The sequence below is a fragment of the Pseudopipra pipra genome, chromosome 18, assembly GCF_036250125.1.
Source record: "Pseudopipra pipra isolate bDixPip1 chromosome 18, bDixPip1.hap1, whole genome shotgun sequence".
Taxonomy (NCBI): domain Eukaryota; kingdom Metazoa; phylum Chordata; class Aves; order Passeriformes; family Pipridae; genus Pseudopipra; species Pseudopipra pipra.
Genome location: NC_087566.1, coordinates 13508931 through 13533290, shown reverse-complemented (window position 1 = coordinate 13533290; position 24360 = coordinate 13508931). Strand labels below are relative to the sequence as shown.

Here is a 24360-nt window from a genome sequence, read left to right as displayed (position 1 = left end):
CAATTAGCACAAGGGGTCCACGGAAAATTGTCCTTGCTTGCCAGCGATCCTGCCCACAACACAAAAAAAGAGAAAAAAAAAAGGAAAAAAAAATAAGGAAAGGGTCTGCCGCATGGTACTGTGCCAGTTCCATCTGCTTTTGCCAGCTTGAAAAGTAGGAAACCAAAATTCCCTTCCAGGAGCGTGTGTCTCTCTCTTTCCTTGACGAACTGTCCCTTGTGTTTGTACAAAAAAATTCAGTCTCTCTTTTTTTTTTTTTTTTTTTTTTTTGTTAAACACAAGCATCCTTCTTCCTGTTCACATGCCATTGCCATTGTGTCTCCAGAGTTGCGAGTTGGTTGTTTTTGGGTTGTTTTTTTTTTTTAAATTTTTTTTAAAACCTTCCTCCCCCCAACATCCACTAAGACCTGCCTCCGAGTTCTTGCATAGTTGAAGTATATATGCCGTACTTAGCTTTCTGAGTGTGAATTTCTGACTGTGACAAGAGTATGAGTTGTAACCATGTTAAGAAATAACCAGAGTGGTTCTAGAAACCATTTTTATAAAGTTCTACCTATGTTAAGAATTTAATATTGGTGTACATTTATATTAACAGAATATTTACAGTTTGTTTTCTTTTTTTTTTCTTTTTTTGTTTAAAACAAGAAGTCAAAAAAAATTCCTCTTAAATTTCTGCATAATATAATAAGGCAAAAAACAAACAGTTTTGTACATTATTATTATTATTAATATTTTAATATATATCTGTAACTTCGGTTCCAAAGTACCAAGGTAAGTGATCAATTGGCCTCAGAAGGGAACCTCACAGTGGACTGTAAAACTACAGTATTTCCATAAATAATACTTTTAAGAAACCCTGGGTATTTTTTTCTTAAGGATCTGAGGCCTTTAAAATGCAAATTTAACTAAAAACAAAAGCAAAATTTCTTCTCTTTTTTTAAGTGAATAAAGAGCACAAAATTAAAAAAAATACAAATCCATTAAAAATGTTTCTCACATTTGGGAAAAAATGTACAAACTTGATATTCTCAACTCATTTTTTTTTTTTAGCACAGAAACAAAAAACAAAACCAAAAATCAATACCTATATATTAAATTCCCATTCTCAGCAACCTTCTTGTTGGAAAGTCCCCAACCCCGTTATTTATGGAAATGTGCTTAACTTCTACAAATTTTACATTAAAAAAAAAAGTTTACAGCAGTGCATTTTGTAAAAGGTTTGTTGGTTGGTTTTTTTTGTTGATTTTTTTTCCCTGTTTGTGGGGTTTTTTTTTTTTGTTTGTTTGTTTGCTTGCTTGCTTGCTTGTTTTGTTTTATGTACAGGTGAGTTTAAAATTCAATGTCGGGGACTATCGTGCCTCTACTTCTTTGGGGTTCCTAGAGGGGGAGTAGTCCCTGGACTCTGAGTTTGTGAGTGGGGTAGTCCTGCGTGGGGAGGCAGGTCTGGTGCTGCTGGCTGGTACGAGAGGCGGTGGCGCGCTCAGCGCTGCGGTCGGCGGGTTCCTGTTTAAAATCCCGTTGTGCATGGCAGTGGATGGACTCAGTCTGGGGTAATGCATCCCGCTTAAATGAGGCATGAAGGATGGCACGTGTGCCAGGTGGCTTTCGATGGGGGACGAGTGCAAGTGGTGCATTCTGGCACGCTCAAGTTCTTCCCGTAAGTGCAAGCGCTCCCGCTCCTCCACTTGCCGCAACCGCTCCTGCTCTCGGCGGGCTTCAAGAAGGTTCTCGTGGTTGTAGTCGTGCGGTTCCCTGTCTCTGTAGGATCGCTCGTGGTCATAAAAGCCAGAGGTGGTAGGAAACCTATGGATAGGATCCGTCCGGAGCTGGAAGTCCATTCGACGGTGCAGGTCTAAGCTCCGGTAGGCATCTCGCAACGGGTCCCGCATCGGGTCCCAGGAAAATCCTGGATGTGGCAGCCTCTCTCTTCCTGACAAAGGGTTCATGCCTATAAGCGGGGTCATCATCCTGCTGCGGTCCAGGACATTCATGTTGTTCATCTGGTGCACGCTGCCCATGGAGATGGGCATGGAGGCAGCCATTGAGTGAGGCAATGATAATCCATGGAGAGTAGGTGGTGGGGGATGCTCCACTGATCGGGAGTGCTGTGAAGGCTCAGACCCTACCACCAGCACGTCACTGTCTTCCTTCCTCTCCTCTTTGACTTTGATGTCATTCTTAATCTTCTGGAGGTCGCTGGGAAGCTCTGTCTTTCTCTCCATATCCTTGCTCATTAGATTGGTAAGCTTCAGGCTCTCACTTAGTGCAGGTTTGCTGTATGGGGATACAGACTGGATCACTGGCTTTGTGTTGTCCTCAGAGGGTCTCTTTTCATGGCTTGGAGTTTCCTTCACTGGGGAACGGCTCTCTTTGATCTTGTGTTCTGCTATGGGCGGCTCTCGCAGCCGCTCCGGGTGCTCCCGCTCGGGTTCCTTGGACCTTTCCCTCTCCCCGAGGCTGACCTGCCTGATGGGATCGCTGGAGGTCTGGCTGTTGCTGCGGATGAGATTGCTTATCTGATGTGTCACTGGAGCTGATGCCGGTGAGGATCTGTTTGAATGTCTGTTTTTATCCATGAGGTCTCTGCAAAAAGAGAGAGAAGGTACCTCCTTGGTTTTGTGTGAACAAACATGCCCGCGGTGTGGGACATGCACAGTGCTGTGTCCAGCTGTAAACTTCCCAAATTGCTTAGAAAATGATTTGGAAAGCTCTGCTAGCATCAGCTATAGCTGTGATGCTACACCAAAGGACATGCACTACCTGCCTTTACATACTACATAGGAAAAAAAAAAAGTCAAATGTCCACAAATTTGGGACTAGATTGGGGATGTGTTTGAAAGAATACTATATTCATCCCAAGAGAAAGACCACTTCACTGGGAAATGGAGGGAAAAAAGAATTCTAGACAGCTTATTTTAACTTTAAAAATGCCTATTGTGTGTTCATGTATACATCTTGCTGCCAGACAATGATCTTCTCAGCTGCAGAACTCTGAACTCAGGTTTCTTTCCTAAAACACAGATCCAGGCACACAAACCAGGAGCCTACAGAGGTGTATGCAGGTCCTTCCCAAGACAGCCATAGCCACTGGAAGCACCCATAAGATGAGGTTTATTTTCCCTGGGAGCTGCAGGAGTTTCTGCTGTTGGAAAACCAGGTGCTTCAGGAGAAACATCCATGAACCTGAATAACTGACCTCTGTTTCAAGAGGACCTGCCAGGATGAACAAGGGGTTTGATGACAACGTCCCCAGTTCAGAGAAGCACGAGGGTCTATGTTTCATCTGCACCTCTGTCTCTGAGCAAGCCAATTAGTCACAGTTAATCCCACCTCTTTAAGAGGGGAATAAATAAAGCTCACCTTCTAAAAGCACTTTGCTCTGAATGAGAGACACTTTAAATGCAAAATATGATGGTGTGATTGAGAGAACTGCATTATGCAGCTGAGAGGCTCACTGACACCTAAGTTTTAAGCTGGGTTTGCTTTCCAGAGCTGTAAGACCTGAGAACTGAAAGCTGGAGGTGTTTTGTAAGTACACAAATACTGTGTAAGTATTTATCTCTTATGATTACATTTGCTAACCCAGATTTCTTCTTCTGTGGACATCCTGATTGCTGGTCAAGGATGTGGTCTATGAAAACCACGACCAAACAGGGATGCTGGGGACAGCTTAAGCTGAATTAAGAGAAATGTAATAGAGCTGTTAACCCCTAGGTGAGCACTCTTGAGAGTAAAGTAACCTTGGTTTGCAAATGAATTCCACTAGAGCCAAGAAGGGAGCTTCCTATCCGTGCAAGGAGTGTCAGAGAATTTAACATTTGAAGCAAGATGATTTTCAGCCTATTGCTTCCATGTAATCTTGTTCACAAGTACTGCCTGAAGATCTCATTAAAAGCACTCCAGGCAAGCTATGAACCCCCTAACACCAGTCAAGCACACACATCTAAGACTTGCAGGCTGTTATTGCCTACAAAGAAGTAGCCTGTTGGAGACAACTGGGCTCTGAAATATAAAGGGCTTCACAGCTTTAAAATCATATAACTGGAAGCTAATGAAGTAACTATAGCCCAGGTGATACAGTCCTGTCATTGTTAATAAGGGTTTGCCTACAATGCAATTTTTAAGATCAGTTTTGCTAATGGATTCATGCACACTGCTCCAGATACAGGCATTTGCATTTTTATCTCGTTAATGTCCAGCTAACATTTGAATTCATCAGCATATCTGTACATTAATGAGAACTATGACTGTCTCCAAAGGACCCATCACAATGCTACCCTTCATGATTTCAGAATACACAGCAATCCTAAAGCAGCTGCATTGAAAACAGCCAAGTATCCCCTGAAAACACAGCAACACACTCAATTCCTCAGCCTGGTGCTTTTTATTAACCTACTGGCAGGGACTGGCTTATTTCCACAGAGGAAAAATCCTAAAAGGCAAAGAGGTTTTTTTTTCTTTGTGTGTTGCTTGTGCTTATCTGAGGAAAAGGCCTATCAGCTGCTTTTAAGGACAAGCAACACTTTAGAAAAATTAGAAAAAACACAGAGTAAAAGCAGTCCCAGAAGGAAGTGCTCAGAAGCCCAGGCTGCTCACCTCTCTTTGTCTCTGTCGTCCTTGCTCAGAGAGAGATCCCTCTTCTCAGGCTCCCGCTCCCTGTCCCTGTCATGGTTTGTCACCGAGGAGCTTCGCTCCGAATCCGTGGGCTTGGGCCACTGGGGAGGTGTTGGGAAGGACGGCGGGGTCCGGTGGAGTCTGTTCCATGGCTCGTGGGGATTGTTGAAATTCTGCAGGTTTGGGCCATCTTTGTGGGTAAAAATGTTGTTGTGAGCTGGAACAGCGGTAGGGGGGAGGAAGAGTTAAAAGCAATTCAAAGCCAGTGATTACAAAGACATTTTTCACAATACTAATCACAACCAGAAGTGTCCTTTCAAGACTTTTTAATGGTGAGGGGGAGCTTCTGGCAAGTGGACACAGATAATGCCAACAGTGGGTGTAAGATCCACCAGCTCTTTTAAGGCTGTTGGTGGAGGAAGCTCTAACCATACATCTCAGTAACTCACAGACGACTGAAAATGCCCAGCTCTTCTTCTCCCCCCACCCCAGGCAAGGGTTCCAGCACAAAAGCAGTATTTTTCCTCAGCTCCTCTCACTGGCAGAAACTTTAATTTCTGGGTAGTTACAAGCAATCAGCTGCCTGCAGCTGAGGATTCAGGGACGTTTTTGTTAATGAAACCAGACTATTTGGTGGTATGTATGTGTGTGTATAAACATAGAACTTGGCTGTAAGGCTTTTCAGAACAGTCACTTGATTTTCCTCCATCCATCTTCAGCTGATTCCTGTTGCACCATGAGATGCATAAGCATACTCTCTTATGTGTGGCTCTCAAGCATGTTTTGCCTACAGGTAACATGTTTTTGAAGTAAAATTATTTTATACAGGCAATTTAAACTTCAGACAGTGGTTACAGAGGAGGTCTGTGTGCTGAATGAGTATCAGTAGCTGTTCCACTATGCGTCTTCGCTGCTGAAGGGTGTGACTTTAGGTGCCCACAGGGTCTCAGAGCTCAGGGTCTTGCAGCTCCAGCACCTCTGCAAGCACACAAGGTACCAGCCTTCAGCAGAGAGGAGACAGAGCACAGCTACTGATCTCTGTGACATGCAGAAAAGCTCCCACCGCAGAGACCTGGAAATCTTAGGTGCAGTGTTTTCAGATAGGAGAATGGAGGTTAGGAATTAAACTTCTTTAAAAACTACCACCAGCTGCTGTAAATATTAGCATGTGGCTTTTCTGGAAGGGATGTTTGTCTGCAGTAACCCAGCCAGTACTTACTCAGAGCATGACTGCCTAATCCTCCAAAGGCATTGCTGCCTAAGTTCCCAAGGCCGCTGAAGGTGCTTGACCTGCTAAATGGATCTGGAAAGGCAAACAGGGATTTAGCAGGCATTTAGCCAAGAATGTTGGAGAATGAAACGCACCCCTCCCCTTCTTAACGGTCTGAATCCAAGTAGGATTAGGCCAGACTTTAAGCTGATCCTTCTCATTGCAAGGTTCTTTGCACAGAAAATTCCCATCATGTTAAAATGGAGAAGGGATTCAGTGCTCACTCTGCAAACAGGTGCTGTAATAAACTTTTGTATGCCAGTCAGAAGCGAGCTAGAAAACAAGGTCTAATAGCTGAAATTAGGGTGGCTGCTGCTGAGCTATAACTCTCCTTTCTTATCAGAATTAACAGCAGAAGCATTGCAATTGCCTCGAAAGAAGAATCTCAGCAGGCGCCTCGGCCAGCACTTGAGGGGATGCATTGTCTTGTTTCTGCAAACAATTCCCTACTCTTTTTGTAATATTGCATAGAGACAGTTCTAAGCTAATTGCTAATGACATCCATCCTAATGCCAACTAACTTTGTCCTGTTTGTGCCAAAATCCTCTCCCATAACAGCTTCATTCATCCCAGTGGTGGTGGGAATAACAGCACAGTCTTAGAATCTACTGTGATAAAGGAATGGGAGGTTTGTATCCTTCGAGGCAGAAGATTTATCTTGCCTTTCCTAGCCAAGTATCTGACTATTTGGCTACTAGCACTTTATAAACAGTCCTGCCTTCTTTTTCCCCCCCAGTAAATGTGCCCATCACCAGAAGAGGTTCTTCTCTGAGAGTATATAACCCGACTCAGGTTTCTCCAGAGACAGCTATGGGTTAAATCTTACCAGTGTACTTGTTTTCTTTCCTACTGCTCTCTAAACAACTCCTCCTTCTGCCCACTGGCTTTCTGACTGCCCCTTTAAGGTCTTTAATTTGCCATGTTAGAGGAGATGTGTTGCTCTCCACTTCCTCACAGGTATCATGATATTTAAAATATCAAGGCAAATGGCACGAATAGCTTGGATCCTTGAGCAAACAGCTATTTGCTTATTTACTTATTTTAAAATAGATGTTCTTGCCCTTCCTCTTTGATATTAAGTAGTTGAGTGACTCGGTAGAGATAGTTAATTTTGACAGAATGTTCAGGAATTGATGTAAATCTGGGTATTTGCAACAGAAAAAAAGTCTACTAGGTCATGTGGCATGCCACATTTACTGATTGGATGAGTGTTACTAAAACATTAATCAACAGAGCTTGAACTTTAATTGGCAATGAGCTGCTTGCGAGCTTCTAAAATGAGGAAATTTGAGAAAATCAGGCTCTACTTACTGCCAATTAGGAAACTGAAAGGCTGGCAAAATGTGCAGAACAGCTATTTGCCAGGAACTGTTCCCTGAACTCTTTTAAAGAGCATAGCCAAGAACTTTCATCGGTGGGAAATGGTAGGGGAGGAGCCCAGCTGAGGCTGCAGCTTGTCTGAGGTACCTTTGCATAAATTTCCCCCATTTCCTTGGGCATATTCAGCAGCACAGAAGGGCTCTGCAGCTCCCATTTTGGCTGCTGTGCAGTGCCCCAGCAGTGACAGAGGTGACTGCTCTGCAATGCCCTCTTCTCTTGCAGGAGAAGGTCTGCCAATCCTGCCCCTCTCCTCTGGGGGAGAGCAGGGGGATGTGCTGGGAGCTGGCAGGGGTGAGGAGCTGGCCAGCTTCTGGATCCTGAGGCAGTCTAAGCCCTTCCCTCCCGCAGTGCTACAGTGCAGGACCACGCTGGAGAGCCAGGAATGGGTCAGAGGTACAGAGGTGAAGGCAGGGTTTACTTACACTTACCTGCCAAGTGGTTGGTAGGCAGGAAACTGCTGTGGTGAGGGGAAGGACCAAAAGGGGTGGTGGCTGGATGTGTCGCACCTGTGAGAACAAGGTCCCTTTTTAGTTCAGGGGCAAATCTCCTCGCACACACAGAGGTCCTGACATTCAGGAACTGGATGCAACGGTCAGATTTAAACACAGCAAAGGCAGAGGAAGACCCCAAACACCAGCTGAGCAAGCAACAGGTAGGATTTCTCCAAGAGCCCCATGGAGGAGCCCGTGGGCAGTAGGAGGCAGGAGGAGACCTTGCACTGAGTGCTGCTGCTCACCTGTAGTAAGGAGGAAGTGAATCTCTTTGTCTGACATTTTCAGCTACTCTGTGTTTACATTAAAAAGGGTCACCTCAGGTTATGGGCCCAGACAGAAGATGCTTGGAAGTGACTGATTAGAGTCTATATGAAACACCAGTTAATGACAGGCACGCAGGGAACATCAATCATGCCTCTCCCATGGGAGCTCCATCCACGCTCTCACATCTGTCTCTGCATCCACAGGCTCCCCCTGTGGTATTTTTTCCCCTTTCCCAGACACTGCTCATTGCCACGGTGCTGTGCTTCCTCGTGGGAAAGGAACACCACTGCTGAGCAAACCTTCAGATGCTGCCTGGATGCAAACACAACTTCTGCCTCCCTCGCAGAAATCAAGACCTGCCATACCTGTGCACTAACTGTCTCATTTTGTTAGAAACTAGTAATTCCACATAATGGCAGAAGCAGTGTTTTCCAGAGGACATGTTAAGTCATGTGCAAAATAGCCCAATGTCTACATAAAGCTTTATAGTGCTTGTCTCATATACTTTGTTGGTAAAAAGTTAACTTCCCTTAATACTGGGAAGAATAACAGGTAAAATCTAGCAAACATGAGCAGCCACGTGTCCAGAACATGAGCAGGCTATGAAACTGGAGAAGGAGACAGAGCTCTGTGTCCCTCACCAGCTTGGGCACCTCAAACCTAAGCAGCCAGAAAATGAGTTGAGGAAACTTAAGAGAGACCCCAGCAACGAGGCCTATCTAGTACCTATCTATAAACATTCTGACTGCTCCAGTGCTTCAAGACGGATGGAGACTGTCATCTTTCTAATCCTTTAAGATTTCAGAAGGTGTATAATGGATGGGAGATTTCTTCAAAGGAGACGGCTTACAAACTCAACTACATGGGCTGATAATAAAAAATCCTCTGGAGGAAGCCGGGAGCAGCACTGCAGGCTGTCAGGCAGTTATTAAATGTAGCGTCTGCCAGGCAGCCCAACATCCGTCCTGGAGACAGGTGGCCCTAAGATAACTTATGTCTCCCACAGTAACCAGGCAATGCAGCAGAACCAATGATTCACACCAACTGCACACGTGCTCGATAAGGTGAAAAGAATGCCTCGGATATTGCAGAGTAAAAGATTTATTCATCTCTCTATTACAGCTGCAGTGTTTGCTCACGTTGATAGTGCTCTTTACCCAGATTTACCGTGTGATGGCTCTTGTGATTAATACGCTCACGGACAAGTTGCTGTAAGGTTGTTTATCTCTAGTGAAAGTTTTCTATTAATTTGCTTTCTCTAATGTTTCTCTTCCATGCTACTTCCCCTCTTGCTTTTGTGAATGAAAAGCTTGCATCTTTTAAGAGAAAAAATTCCAGATACCAACTGGACTGGTGGTTTTCTGCCTGTCGGGGTAAACTCTGCCCAGAGTAGCAAAACCAGGCATGAAATAAGGTCCTTGTAATGACAACACAGGACAGACTGAGGACAGTGATAAGGATGCACCTGCCATGAGAAAACAGCCAGGGGTTTGTAAATAAGCTGTGCTTATGCATCCAAGTAGGTGCAATAAATATCTTGGACCCGTACTATCAAACTACCTTTATAGAGACCAAAATACAGCGTAGCACCCTAGGATGTAGAGCTGGCACCAGCACTGATTATGCCTCCTAGAAATGTGCATTTGATGCTTAAGAATTTCCATGCAAAGACAGAGCAGAAAGACAGACTGAAGCATTGGTGGAGCTCCCGACAGCTATCTGACATCTGTATTTGAAACTCAGTTCTCACAGAAATTTCAGTTTGATCCTCCTCTGTTGCTTTCCTGTCATGTTTGGGACAGAATTCTAACCTCATTCATCTCAACAGCTTGAACCAAGGCTGCATATGACCATGTCTGCACTCACGGTGATTGTGCAATACTGCATCATAAAACCAGAGTAGCACTAGGGAAGAAAATGTCATTATTTGCCAATAAATTACATACATAAAGAGCTAAGTTACATCTCATCAACTGATACAGCTCATTCAGAACACAGACTTTAGCATGTCAAGCAAGAAAAAAAAATAAAGAAGTCGAGGGGGATAGTTAAGCCTGAGAACAGAATGAAATCAACACTTGGCATTTGGTAGACAGATATCCAAGTGAATCCACAGTGACCTCCTAAACCAGAATGTCAGAGTTGCAGCCTCCCATGGTCAGAGCCAGTGAGAAAAGCACAGTGAAGCTTACTGCCCTTTGGTAACTGCATAATTGTAATTACTTCTCCAACAGATTGGAAAGCAACTGATCACTGTGAACTCTATTTAATTCTCTGGTGTTTTGGTTTTTTTTAAAATTCAATATATACCATTTTAAGCCCTAGAGTTTGCTGGACTTTGTAACACATAGGGGAATTTTCTATTTAAAAACCAAACACTTCACAAATACACCTTCTGTGATATTTTCAATGCTGTTATTGAAGTTTTCCTTTTACAAAAAACCCCTTGTTTTCAGAAAACAAACAGAAACTTGGTGAGTGGAGGAGCTGAGAAGAACATGGCAAATATAAAAGCAAGAAAGAGACTGGGGCCACTTCCAATCCTGTGCAATGGAAACATTTTCAAGTGTTTTGTCAAAATCGCTTCTAAAAATCACTCCATAGCCTATTAATCAGGCACATAAGAACCAGCTGCACAGACATGAATGTAAGCCAAGTGCTGCAGCTCAGTGATGTGCAGAGGATCCTGCACTGGAGGTGGTGGCAGAGCTCTGGTCACAGCGGTGGCCAGAGTGTCCACACCCCTCTGAACCAACCTTGCCTGCTCCTATTTTTGAGGCATGTGTAGCTGTAGGGACACACATGACATATACTGACTGTTTGTTGGGTATTTTTTTTCAACAAGTAATGATCTTCCCTTACCTGTGGTAGAAAACAGAGGCCTGGCAAGATCTTGTGGGTAATGGAAGCCTGGAAACACTCCAGGGGCGGGAGGTCTGCTGAACAGGTCAAGTTTACCACCTATCTCTAGCTTGTGGGGATCCAGCTGCATTTGCTGTCAAACAATATAAAAACAATCTCGTTACACACTTCCTTTTTTATGGGAGAAAAAGAGAGGGAGTTAAGGCTCACTCCTCCTTGGCCCTGCCAGGGAGAGTTAGTGAGAGTGACAGCCGTGTCTGGGGTCACACAGCCGTGCTCTGACAGCATCTGTGGGGCCATTTCGCTCCGCAGCCTCTCAGCTGCCGGCCCCATCCACACGGATAAGGTCTGAAGTGATCCCAGCCCCTCAGCACACACTGGAGCACAGAACATGATACACCAAGTGTTCTGCACCCCAGGATCAGTCGGTGCTCTCAGCCTGACAAAAATTGCTCTGCGGGCAGAAAGCTGCCGACACGAGTCTGGAGAGCTGGGTGATGGACTCGTCTGTTTTGCTTCTCCAGTTTGAAAGAGAGAGACGTGCCCACGCTGTGCCCTTCCTGCAGCTAGTACAGCTCAGTATGCAGGCAAGGGGCAAAGGAGAAAGAAAGCCATGAGGTCCTCCAGAGGCTATTTTTATCCTTGCCCCGTAGAAGTGAGCACGGCCAGGACTGCACCTAAGTCACACAAGTCTCTCAATAGCCTAAAGATTATATATTTGGTTATAAAAATACACGGACATACCCCACTTGCAGAGGCACTGCTGACAGTGCACCTACTTAAGCACTGAGTAGTCTTCATTAATGGGACAAAAAAACTACAGCAGGGGCTATGAAAAAATAAAACCTACACAAACTCCCTTATCAGCTACTCCTCCTGCCTCAGGAGCCTGTAACAGCACACCAATGTACCTGTGTCCTGTGACCTCTTGAATTTTAACCCCCTCCCTCTGCCCAACATCACAGCAGTGCAGGAAGCCCCACAACCTCTAACACTGGAGCCATCAATCTCCTCCCCTGCTCTGTTCTTTGTTAATGTGTTCTTCACTGTATCAGCCATTTCATTACCTCCTCCACGGGAGGTACTGGTACAGAAGGGAAATGACATTAAACGTGTGTGCTTTGTAAAAAAGATGGACTTGGGGAAATATTACTCTCTCCCTCACTTTCTTTGTCTCTTTCTGGCCGTGCACTTCGTATCTACTGCTCATTCTGTCACCCTTCAACCCAGCTCCTTTGCCCTTATATAAACTTTATGGTTGCTACAATAAATGTTAAAAGAGTGTAAGTATTAGCTAATCGATACAAGCTTGAGAATCACCACAGTAACTGTTTCCTGCCCATTACTCACTAAAATACAATCTGTAAGCTAAAAGACTTGGCTTTGTTCCAGAGACTGTCTGAATTACCTTCATCTTTTGCTGGTGATGGTAGATCTGCCAGGCGATCTGTACGTGAACCGCACACCACTTCCCGGGTTTCTGCAATGGAAAGCACAAGAATTTAGATTAATTTATACGTTAGCAATCTACATCAGACAGAACATTTCATTTCCCTCACTGTCAACCAGGCAGCTAAGCAATGAGAAAGGCTGATTACTGAAACGGCACAATGGGTGATCAACATCTTCTTCTGCACTGCAGCAGATGATGTTTAAATTAAGAAGGAAACAGGAAGAATGTGGGCTATCTTCCTCATCTCATGGACATCTGAGATCCCTGCCTTGTTCTTTCCTACTTGCGCTCCCCACATCATGAACTGAAATGAATGGCAGCAAAGAACACTATGCCATGCTTAAGAGAAAGCAACTAATAGTTCACAGTTCTGCTTCTGAAAAGAGCCCTGTTCATTCATCCCTGCTGCACTGCAGGCTAAGTCATGCGTGGTTATTATGGCTACTTGCTTTTGGGGAGGAAAAGGGTTCAGACAAACAATCACCAGGATGAGCAGTGCCACAGCTGAACAAGTCACTGTTTTCTGCTGAGCTGTGGTGCTCACTGTAGGGTGTTTATGTGGAACATCAGAGGCACGTTGACCTAAGCCACCATGAATCTGCTCACTGGTGAATGTCTGCCCATGGCACAGTCATTTATTTCTGTGACCCTTATTTCATACCGTGAACTATTAATGCACATAAATAGATGCAAAATAAGGCTGGGATTCAACCTAAACGTTATTAATCAGAAGCAGCGAAGAGCTAACGATGACATTTTGCTTTAAGTGAAAGATTAGCGTGAAATTTTCTACTGGACATGTGAAATTTCAAAAGCACATGCACAATACTCAAAGCATCTGTGTATAAATATGTATATAAAATCCCCCACAAACCTTACTTACTCTTACTGGAGGCCTATAAGGGTCTGACACCTATGGAAAAAGCAGAAATAAAACAATCAGTCTTTCTAAAACTAGCCAATGTACAGAAAGGTGGGGAACTTCCTTCCTCTGAACAAGTAAAAGCATTTAGAAAGCAATGTTCCACAGAAGTCCCCTGTGACATGGGAAACCCAAAAGGCTTAAAGAAGGCTTAAAACTTCTCTTTCATTCCTTGAACCAAACTCAGCAGAATTTTATGATAAACAAAGCAGCTTCATGCCAGCAACTGAACAGTGCCAGTGCTTTTCTGAACCTTGTAATCGTTCTGAAATGGAGCACATAAAACTACTCTCCAAGCAGTGCTTAGGGGAAAAGATATTGAAGGGGTTTCCTGCCCCATTTCCCTGTGACTTTGTTTAAAGAAGCCAATACATCCCTTTGAATTTATGACTGGTGGAGGCTACTGTCTCACCAGAAAAAGAAACTTCTGTCCTGACTGCATGTTCCCAGTCTAGAGGCCAATTTGCTCACCAGCTTGCCCTCCCTTTTCTTATGAGCAATCCCTATGTTTACTGTAAATCCAGATAAGCTGAAATGAAGGTTATATATTGTTGCCTACCCCTGGAGTCTTCTGCAGCAGCGTATGGTGGACTGTGCCTGGTCTACCTGCTACATCAATAGGGTTTGAAGTCTGAAAGACAAGAATAGAGCGTGAATAATACTGTATCACACCAGCAGTACATTTAACATCTCTATCTGATGTTAACAGCATTAATTAGGCCATGTTTGCACTGTGCTCTGAGCACGCATGTTGCTACATTAGTGCTAAATGTTATCTCTTACTGACAGCCAACAGCATTTAACCACCATGTCATCTGATATTATTGAGCAGCAGCAACAGTATTCCAGTAGCACCCCTAAGCCCCACTGAAATCACACCCCATTGTGCTATGCAGTGTGCAAGTGCATGGGAAGAGACAGTCCCTGCCCCAGAAGCTTATTCTTTAGACAAAACAGACAGGAGGTAGGAGAGAGGATGAGAGAGGTGGCCTGCCTCCCTCCATGTGTCAGGCAGCAACCAGTACAGCAGTCAGGAACAGAACAACTCGAGCATCCTAGTCCCATGAATATTCCACCCACTGGACCATGGCCCCTCTCTGACTCGGGCCAGGTAACACAATGCCTAAACCAGCAACAGCCCATCTATTTGCTTGGACAAGGCAAAATGAGAAACCTTAGAAGGTGCTTGTGGGTCTTTTATAGCTTTGCATTGTTTATCCCATCATTTTCCAGCGAGAATTAAACACCTCATTGAACGAATCCCTGTTCCTCCTCCTCCAGATCCCACCTGTTGCCCTGTCCTAGATGATCCCCAAGAACTCATTTATCTTCTCCCCCTGGCATTCATCCATCTCCCACTCCCAGAGCTCCTGCACCTGGTGCCTCCACACAGCTGAGTGTGGAGGGTTAAACCTCATCCCCCAGGAGATTACTCTGCTCACATTTTAGGTCAAATTATAGTAGATTTCAAACAGTGCAAGGCATGAGTATAATCATGGGCGTGGGAGGGAAGACAGGTTTTCATTTGTCTAAGGCTGGTAACTTCCAGACTCATTAAGAACAGAATTCTCGTGTGTGTGTGTAGGTAAGTCAATGCACTCCCCAGGCAGAGCTGAGCTCTCAGGGCCTCTCTGACAGCTGAGGTATATATAAGGTGGCAAATAAGTTACAGCTATCAAACAGGCAAGAGCTTTAAGATCACAACATGTTAATAGCACGGTGTCATCCTGTCCCTTTGTCCCCCGGAGAAAGACGTGAATGCTTCCTCCAGCAAAGTAAACGGAATACTTCTGACCTTTTCAAGTTCTTAGCTCGTGAGAAATGGCCTTTGGGAAACTCACTGAGAAGTTCACCGTCAGCCTGGATTTATGTGCAGTGGACTTGCACAGCTGTAGGCAACGGACACGGGAAGGGGAAAAACAAAACCAAGACCTCTGCTTTGGAAAGCGAGAAGTGCAGGACTCAGCGTGCCAAAACCAAGTCATCAGGTCTGCAGTGATCAGGAAGGCTTTAGTCAAACAGCTTGGGAGGGAGAGAGCATGGAAAAAAGATGCAGTAACAATAACTGGAGTGGCTCTGCCTAGCAGTTGAGCTCTGTCTCCTCTAGGAAACTGTAAAATAATGTGCCAAAGTGGCAGATCCACTTTTTAAGCTATCCCTCTCTTTTTCAAATGTTAGATTGTATGTAAATACACAGTCCAGAGATCAAGTGATGTCAGTGATTAACCACAGCACCAGAGTGTGACCTTGCACTGCTTAAACTCAAGCTAGCAAATGTTGGATGTATCTATCATTAAAATGAGTGAAAAGCTAGTTATAACACAGCACTAGGAACTGCTTAAAAATGTAAAGGGTCTGTGCTCACTTTTCCTTTCTTGCTATGTTAACTGCTTCTCCTTGGCCTAATGGTATTTTACAGGGAGGTGGAATCTGAGCAGCTCTGTAATGAAGATGGAGAGCAGAAGACCATGCCATCGGTGTACCAGCAGCTCCTCATCAAGAGGAAGCAGCCTTATGGCAAAACACAGCCCTAGCTGCCTGCTAGCAGAATTTGGCACTTCCACCTTATTTGTGCAACTCCTTTTCTTGGAAGATCGAGTTCACACCCTGACAACTCGGGGTCTGTAGGGATTCCCTGGCATCCCTTGCAAGAATAACAACAATTAACACTGGTAGACAAACTCCATCAAAGGATGGATGTGTTCTGTCCCTCTTCCTCTCTCTGCTTTGATGAACTGATCCTTTTCTAGGCCTGTGGCCACTACACACAGAACTCCCATTCGGTGGCACTGAGGAAATGCTCCAGCTTCCATTAAAAACATTAAGTTAAGGGGAGAGGTTGTAAGAAGCCTTATTTGCAGCAGTTGCTAATTACTGACTTGCACTGACATCAGGGAGACTGCTGAGGGAAGCACATCCCACAGACCTGCCTGGCATGGTTATGGAAACCACCTTCCAAATGCAAACAGGAGTGGCCTGGCTACTGTGCTGGTCCTTCAAGCCTTCTAACACAGCAGCAGAGCTCTATGGAAATGCAGTCCAAGATAAGAAATCTCTAAAATCACAGCATGTGAGGAAGCTAAACATGTCACCTGACAAAGGAAGTAAGTGCTTCATTTTCAAACAAATACTGTGCAGATAAAGCCCGTTTTTTCCTTGTTTGGAGAGATTTAACAGTTCCGCACATTTATAAATAGTTAATAAAAAGAACATGTCTGGGAGGGGGAAAAAAAGCAGTGCACACCACAGAATTCGCCAAAAATGGGGGTTATCATGGCAACATTTCCAAATGCCAATCAGTGCTAGTTGTAATGACATGTTACAGCTGCAATGCACCTTTCAAACACATTATCTCAAAGAAGCTTGCAGGCATTAATCAACCCTTATAAAACCCACTGCAAGATAACTTTATAGATGAGGAAGCTGAGGAACAGAAGGTTTAAGCGACTTGCCCAAGGTCAGACAGTGTTGGAGCTGGGAATAAAAATTCAGCTCCTTCAAATTGCTCTACCCATTTAGAGCAGTCTCTCCCTATTGTTCCCACACTTACGTAGTCAAATTCTCATTGCTTTTTTTCTGGGAATAAACACAGTTTATCTTTTGCAATCTCAGACCATTAGATTTATAAAATGATTTGGGACTCATCGGTCTATTATGAGCTGTAAATGTTTCAATCAAATAATGCACTTGACTGTGTGCTTCTCCTCCAGTTTCAGCTGACCTCCCAAGTGAACCACTATATCCTTTTCCAAGGAAGGATCTGTAGTGCCAAGAGAAAATTTCTGCTAAAGTGTTGGCTGCTTTGTGCAGAGGATGCTCCCAGTTCTGTGGGGTGATTGCTTCCAACCCTGGGCTGTGTTTCTGCGGGTTAAATCATGTGCTACAAAATCACCAGAGACACCACTCTGAACACAGTTTCTCTCCCAGCAAAAGAACAAAGCCTTCAGAAGAAGAAGTTTGTACCTTCGGTTGAAATGCTCCCTGAAGTGACCCAAAGGGACCTGAATGTGGAAGCATGGGTGGCATTCCAGGCATTGCTGGAGGATAGGTTGGAAAGAACTACAAAAGAAAAAGAGATGCTTATGTCACAGGATGACTTGAACAATAATGGAGGTAGGTGCCAAGCCTGGCACATACAAAAATAGTACTGTGCTGAGCAAGTGCCACAGTGAAAATACACGCTAAATTTGCTTTCAAAATTTTTCAGAGCAAAGCCAAAACTTGGAAAATGCACTCATCTGATGAATTTTCTAGATAGTGCTGAACGAGTGTGCCTTTAGAAATTGTGGACTATTGCAGGAAGCACAGAGCATAATTTGGGGTTTATGTTCCCTTTTCGTTAACTTTGCATTTTTCTGCAGTTGCAAACAAATTGATCCTGTTTTGAAATGTGACTTGCTTTAATTTTCAAAGCAAAAAAGAACCACAAGATGCTGCACTGCACTCTAACCACAGGCAACATGCACACCACCTTGTAGTTGTGTAGGCTGGGTTAAATTTTGCTTAGGCCTCTCCTGAGCACATACAGCAGTTTTACAAGTCCCAAAACATGTAGTTTTTGTGCTTTGGAGCAGTGGGGAGCACCAGGAAGAAACCACCAGTCTGACTTACTCCTGTGACCTGAGCAAAACCTTGTGAAAGAGCCATGCACTCCGGGCTGCTGCACTGGGAGAAGCACCAGCTGCAAAGATACTGCAATGACCACTGATTGAGCAATTCCTGCGCATTCCCTGCCATCCCAGGCACAGCCATACAGAGCCACAGCAGCAAAATTGCAGTAGACAAGAGATTTAAAAAAAAAATTAAAAAAGCCCAAAGGAAATTTCGTACCTTAAAAAGATAAAAATCAAGACGGGGAAAAAAGAGCTTTAGGAATGAATGAACCAAAACAGGACTCATCAACTGAAAACAAGCAAAAGAAGAGCAAGCAGAACCACTAACAAAGAAACCAACTGGAAAGGTGGGCACTCACGTTGGAATGTCGAAAGTAGGGGTTGTCTAATTTGGGAGCGTACTTGTCAAACTGGAAAGAAAAGAGAAAAAAAACAGAAAAGAGGTGAGTTTGGTTTTGGCAGTAGCAGACACATCAGCATTTCAACACAGACAAATAATCATGGCCCGTGTGCACAGCATTGAACAGAGCAGAACTGACTGGTTATTCCACACTCGCTCATCGGGGAGCTCACTGATTTCCCAAAGCTAACAGAGGAGCCCCTGGGTCTCACTGGGTGCTGCCAAGGCTCACTGCAGAACCCTGTCTCAGGCACTGCATGAAGAGCTTCCTTCACTGGGAAGAGAGCAGTCCTGACACCTGCAGCACAGCAAAATGTGGGGAAGTTCAGCTCCAGGTCTAGATCTGGGATCTGCCCCTGGATCACTGAACTAGGTCACAGACTAGCAGGTGAGGAACATTTTCCATTAGACCCCAACATCTACTGTGGGGCAGCCAATACCAATTCCTCTTTTTCTGGGTTCCTGTAAGAACCAAAATTGTTTGGGAAAGGGCTTAATTGCTTTAGATGCACAAATCTTGATATATTCCCCTTCCCCTGCAAAAGGGAGAGTGCCCCAGAGAAAAGGTGATTGCTAACCTTTCCCATTCCAGCATGGGGTTTTACCACCTCCATGTGTGTAGTCTGTGCCCCATTTGTCTTGTACCATCTCAGAAGCAAAACCAAAGCACAAACACATTGCATTTCTGAACAGTATGCACATTCTGCTGGGGAGGAGGGAGCGGGAAAGAAGGCAGGGAAGGGAGCTGTAGGACCCCATGAAAAGCTGCTTATTTGGCAAGTCAGCTGCTGTTTCACACTCCTCTATGTGCAGGAGAGTAGATTTGTAATTTCATTAATTACAGTTATTACTGGAGCCATGTCCCCTCCAGTGTAAATACCATAAATTACCAAACACATGCAGCTGTAAATTTCAACACTCCTCTCTGGTGTTGGGATTAGCAGCCCTGATCTAGTGGAATATAAGAAGATGTGAGTGAAATATAACAAAAGAGCCTTGCAAGTTGTTTTTGGTCTGAAGGCTGACATCAACGGGCACGGGTGGGAGGGAGGGAGCTGTTCACAGGCTCGGGTATCAGAGTTCTTAAATAACACAGGAGACTTCTGAGAAAAGATTCAGGATTGTTTTACACAGCCCAAGAAAAGAAGGGAAGGTGTTTACACATGAGTACATTGAGCAAACACCTGGGGCTGGATTTTGGGTGGATGATATTGCTTTTAATTGTCTCACTGCTAAGCAGATTACAACCCAAGAATGTCATCGGGCAGTCAGCAGTGGGAAAGTGAGAAACATTATGCTCCTTGAGTCCTTGGTAGTTCTTCCCAAATGCTGCTTTGGCTGTTGCTCCTGGCATTTGCCAGCCTTAGCAGAACAGGGTTATTTCTGCATTTTGGACACAGTGTGAAACTGAGAGGGGGGAAAAAGCTAAATCTTATGCTTTCAATCTCACAAAGTAATTGCCAGAAATGGGGAAAGAGTGCATTTTAAAGTACTGACAAAATCCATTTGTAGCAGATCTCTAACAATTTTGTAACAGCTGCAGCAAAGTCCTGTTGTGTTACAAGCAAATTCAGTGACAAAATACTTATTACACCGTCAGGAGGATCTCTCCCACTAGAACCAGCCACACACAAATTAGTGGTTGTTGATGTAATCAAGTAATAAAATGCCAAAATCAATACAGATTAGAAATCAGGAGGAAGAGGGACAAAACTCGTATTGGATGAGATGCTGCACTGTGGTGAGAGCTCTAGGTGAGCCAGCACAGTCTGCCTGCACTGAGCAGTTGTGGGGACTGTGTCTGGGACTGGAAGCCACCCATCTTGTGGCATCCTTGTTGGTGTCTTTTGGTGTGTCACGGCAGCTGGCTCTGGGAAAGGGGGAATAGAAATACACACCACGACACACGAAAAGGAAACTAAAGGGACTCTGGACTTGTCTCGTGGGTGCTGTATCTGCTCATGGGTAGCAGCATGGGGGACCCAGAGGCTTGGTGTGGAGGCTGTGGATGGAAAGGAGGTCCCTTCAGGAGTGCTGAAGGGCGGGGACAGCACGCCTGGCTGAAATGAAGAGGGCTGGGTTTTGTTTGACAAGAGCGGGTTAGGCTTTTTGACCAGAGATGCTCTACTTATCCTCACATTTTGGGCTGGGGTACGCACCATGGGAGGTGCAGAGGGCGGCATGAGCGGCGTCTGGGGCAAGCTGGATGGAAAAGGAGTGAATGTGTGCTGGTGGGTGTGTTGGTGCTGATGCGTGTGTTGGTGCTGGTGAAACTCCGCTCTCAGCAGCGGCACCGGGCCAAGTGAGGCAGCGGCCCGGTCCGAACTCTGAACCAAAAACCGGTTGTTCAGCTCTTGCCTGAGCAGTTCGTGATCTAGAGGAGAGAGAGAGAGAAAAAAAAAAGACACAGAGGCCCGTGGGCCTGTGAGTACCACAAAGACGGAGGAGAAAGAGTCAATATTCACCTGGCATTCCCTGTTTCTGCAGGTCATGCTGTGGTGGTTTTCTACGTGAGGACTCATTGGTGGAGGTAAGAGAGATGCCTGTGACAAAGTACCAATCAGAATCCCCGAATGAGGCTGGCAATACATGATTGGTTGGTTGAATGATATCAACAGGCTGGTATCTAAAGGCAAGAGAGAACACCATGAGTCATCACAGCAGAAAACAAAACACGAGAACACCGTGAGGCAGCACAGCAGAAAACACGAGAACGCCGTGAGGCAGCACGGCAGGAAACACCGCGGGGCGCGACCTCCGCCCGGCCCCGCCCGCGCACCCCGCCCCACCCCGCCCCAGGACACTCCTCCTCCTCCTCCTCCTCCTCCTCCCCGGCACTGAGGGTCTCTGTGATCACCCCTCGGAGCTCCGGTCTCACGCCGCGGTGGCCGGGCCTTCCCGCACCAGTGAGGTGCTGGGGATCCTCGCCCCATCTGGAGGCCAAGAGCTCGCTCTGAAATGAGCCATACTGACCTGCTTCCGCCGGAGGGGAGACCCACAGGCAAACACACACACACTGGTAATGGATGCTGGGCCTAACACGTGTGTTATGTGTGTATCTCAGGCCCTCTAAATATACATACTTAAGAGGTAAAATTCTGACAAGATCTACAAGTGAGGTAACCATGGATTTGGGTGGCTGGAAACTACCTGCTTGGACAGCCATTCCTCAACAGATCCTCCCCCTCTCCTCAGCCCCAAGACATGCACACAGTGACCAGAAACATCCATCAAAATCGAGGCCTTCTTTGCAATAAGCGTTTTTTGAGATCTTAAATACCGAGCAGCCCTTTCCTCAATTTCTAACAGGCTGTAATTCTCATTTTTTGTCATTGCCTCCAGGATTTTCTCCTGTGAGAAAATACAAAGGAGGAATCAGTGGGAAGAGGAGAAACATTGAACTGGCTCAAGATGTCATGAAGGTTGCAATGACTGCTGAAACAAAATGTTCCATCATATGACGTGGCCTCTTCTCAGCATCTTCCTCTGGAATAAAAACTTCTACTGAATGTGAATGTGGTTTAGGGCAGTGGAAGATACCAGCACTTTAGAAATTATGTGACTGAAGACAATAAGGACCACTGTCTACTTGCCCAAAATGTCTGCTGGTATCAATTAAATCCATCTGTGGCTTTGCCTAAGAACTTCAAACAGGGATCAGCATTTAACGTTATATATTTTCTAAGCAAAAAGCAACCTGTGCCCAAAGCTGTGGATGACATACATCCAGTCCTGACTGACCTACTTGCTTCTGAATTTACATGAATCCACTTATTTCAGTGTAACACCCCTTTCAAACTACAGCTCTGAATACAAAGGGGCAAAAGAACACCTGCACTTTAAAGTTTTATTTCATGTTCTGCAGGGGTTTCTTTAAGTTCAATTTTTTACAGTAACATTAGAAATGTCTAAATCAATCACTTTCTGAAGTGATGTGGTTAAGATCTTTAAAAACAGGCACGCTGATGGGGAACTTCAAGGTCTCTACTACCACTTAGAAGCCTACATCCAATCGAAAGTCACATTTCAAAGCAAATTTTGGGTGCCTAAGTCATTTGCTTTTCAGTAATAAATGTACTGCTAAGAGTAGGTACTGTGTACTGCTACAATCATTATAATAATTCAAAAGCAGAAAGTATATATACTTGTGATACTGAGCCTAAGGCACTGGAGCAAAACAGTCTATAATGGGTTCTCCTTGGATTGAGCAAATAAGAAAAAAACCCCACAGGCTGAAAGCACTTAGGTCCAAAACCTAACCTCTTTAGAGAATATGAGTATGATTTCATGTGTGCGTGTGTTTACGCATTTAAATCTGGCATGACTTAAAGAAACTGAATCCTTCTCTTAGCATCAAGATAATCCACTTCTCTGGAGGGAGAGATAAAAGCGAGTTGGCAGTTCTAAGTGCTCTGATATCCAATTTCTTTAAGAGACTTGAAGTCAGACTGATAGATTTGCAGCTGGCTCCAGCCCATAGCCCTGTACCACAGCTTTGGCCTCTGTCAGCAAAAGGAAAGGCCTGGAGATGTCTGGAGAAGTGGTGTGGCACTCGGAGGAGTGGCTGCTTCATAGGAAGGACGGGATGGCCAAGGAATAACCCAGCTCTGTGTGGGGCTCTGAGCAATGTCAGGGTCAGAACTAAGTTCTTGTATCTGCCAGTGATGCCTCATCCATCAGGTCCAGTCATGTAGCAACACAACCAGGAGCAGAGAGCCTGAGCAGCCCTCTGGATGCCCAGACACCCCTGCTCTGTGTGCACACGTGAGGCGGGCATGGCCCCAAAACGTCAGTCCTGCTCACGGTGCCCTCGCATTCCGAAGACAAGAGACACAGACCACTGTTTCCTCCGTGTATCCTACATCAGAGCAGCCTTGGTGCCCTTGAGCAGAGGGCAGAAACCCACACAAGGGTTGCTCCTGTGTTACTTGTATTAGCTTTAGGTTTCAAAGGGAAGAAATGCCACCAGAAGCGCATTCCTGTCTCGCTCTTCAGGGCTGCTCAGAAATATTGTTTGCTTTTAAGAAACTTTTATGTGAATGACAACAGAAGCTCCTGGCTCTGCAGCACTCTGTATTGATTTTATGATGTGCCACTTTGCAGGCATTTCATATAGTGCAGACAAGAGGCATTTCACTGTCTGCAGGGTTAGACGCCCAGACCTTTCCCTCCACTAACTTAGGCTTCTCCTACTTAAATTGCAGGAGAAATCCTTTTAGTAGGAGCAAGACTGTTACTGTTTCCTGGCAAGCTGCTGAATGTGAATAGGTCACTTGATCTTGCACCTCCTGAAGTTAATGGTGAAAACATACTTGCTTTCAGTGACTGCAATATCATGCTTTTAGTGAGCGCTTTGCTATTTCCTTTTGCAATGCTTTCAAAGTCTCCATCACAGTAGTCCTTTGCCTTAAACAGGGGAAGCAATGAATAGGTCTCCCACAGCGTTGCCAACATCTTCCCAGCCATGTGGTTGAAATTCTAGATGGTGCCAGGGCCCGTGAAAGCTGCCAGCTTTGGCCTATGTGGTCCTGCCTCTGGCTAGGAACCCACAGCACTTTTGGCTATCACGGTTCTGAGAGCTCACTTTGGACCAATTCATGTTTTTTCTTTCACTTAAAGAAGCAGTTATAAATAATGAGACATTATTTAGCTACTGGAAGAAAAAAAAGTGGGTGCAAGGCCATCAGATTTTTCCACAGCAAATCTGCCCTTTCCTTATTCCTTTAACTGACTTCATAGGAAACACAGGGTGCGTTTTTTGCAAAATGCTTGTCCTGTTTAATCCCTGCTGAGTTAGTTGTGGAGTCAAATGCCAGATCAAAAGGAGGCCCCAGCAAGTGAAAGTTGCTGGGAAGTCTCCAGCTGCCAGGGTCTCTTCCAGGGACAGCTGTAGGCTAATGGATAAGCCATAAACAGGGCGTTCAGGGCAGAAGTGACAATATAATGGGGGCCAGGGTGAACAAAGGAAACTTTTTAAAAGGATGCAAAGATTGTGAGAGTTGAACAGCAGAGCTTGTCAGCTGAGCTGCCCCTGACTCAGTCAGAAAGGCCATGGAGCCGTGGACACAGAGCACTGGTGCTGCTGCAG

At 45.0% G+C, this 24360-nt stretch overlaps 1 protein-coding gene across 19 annotated transcripts in view; it reads right to left on the bottom strand.

Moving 5' to 3' along the window:
* Nucleotides 1-338: 338 nt before the first annotated feature.
* Nucleotides 339-24360, bottom strand: part of FBRSL1 (fibrosin like 1) — a 508094-nt gene continuing 484072 nt past the window's right edge. For 9 of the 19 annotated variants that reach the window (XM_064675507.1, XM_064675511.1, XM_064675510.1 and 6 more), the window contains 11 exons: nt 20411-20646; nt 18232-18282; nt 17223-17318; nt 13819-13890; nt 13212-13250; nt 12293-12364; nt 10885-11017; nt 7693-7770; nt 5834-5917; nt 4597-4831; nt 339-2583 (listed from right to left, as the gene is read on the bottom strand). In XM_064675507.1, coding sequence (XP_064531577.1) covers nt 1350-2583; nt 4597-4831; nt 5834-5917; nt 7693-7770; nt 10885-11017; nt 12293-12364; nt 13212-13250; nt 13819-13890; nt 17223-17318; nt 18232-18282; nt 20411-20646 — 2330 coding nt within the window. In that variant the 3' untranslated portion in view covers nt 339-1349. Of the gene's footprint in view, nt 2584-4596; nt 4832-5833; nt 5918-7692; nt 7771-10884; nt 11018-12292; nt 12365-13211; nt 13251-13818; nt 13891-17222; nt 17319-18231; nt 18283-20410; nt 20899-24360 lie in introns of all 19 variants that reach the window. The other 10 variants (XM_064675506.1, XM_064675512.1, XM_064675508.1 and 7 more) reach the window with 10 other exon arrangements.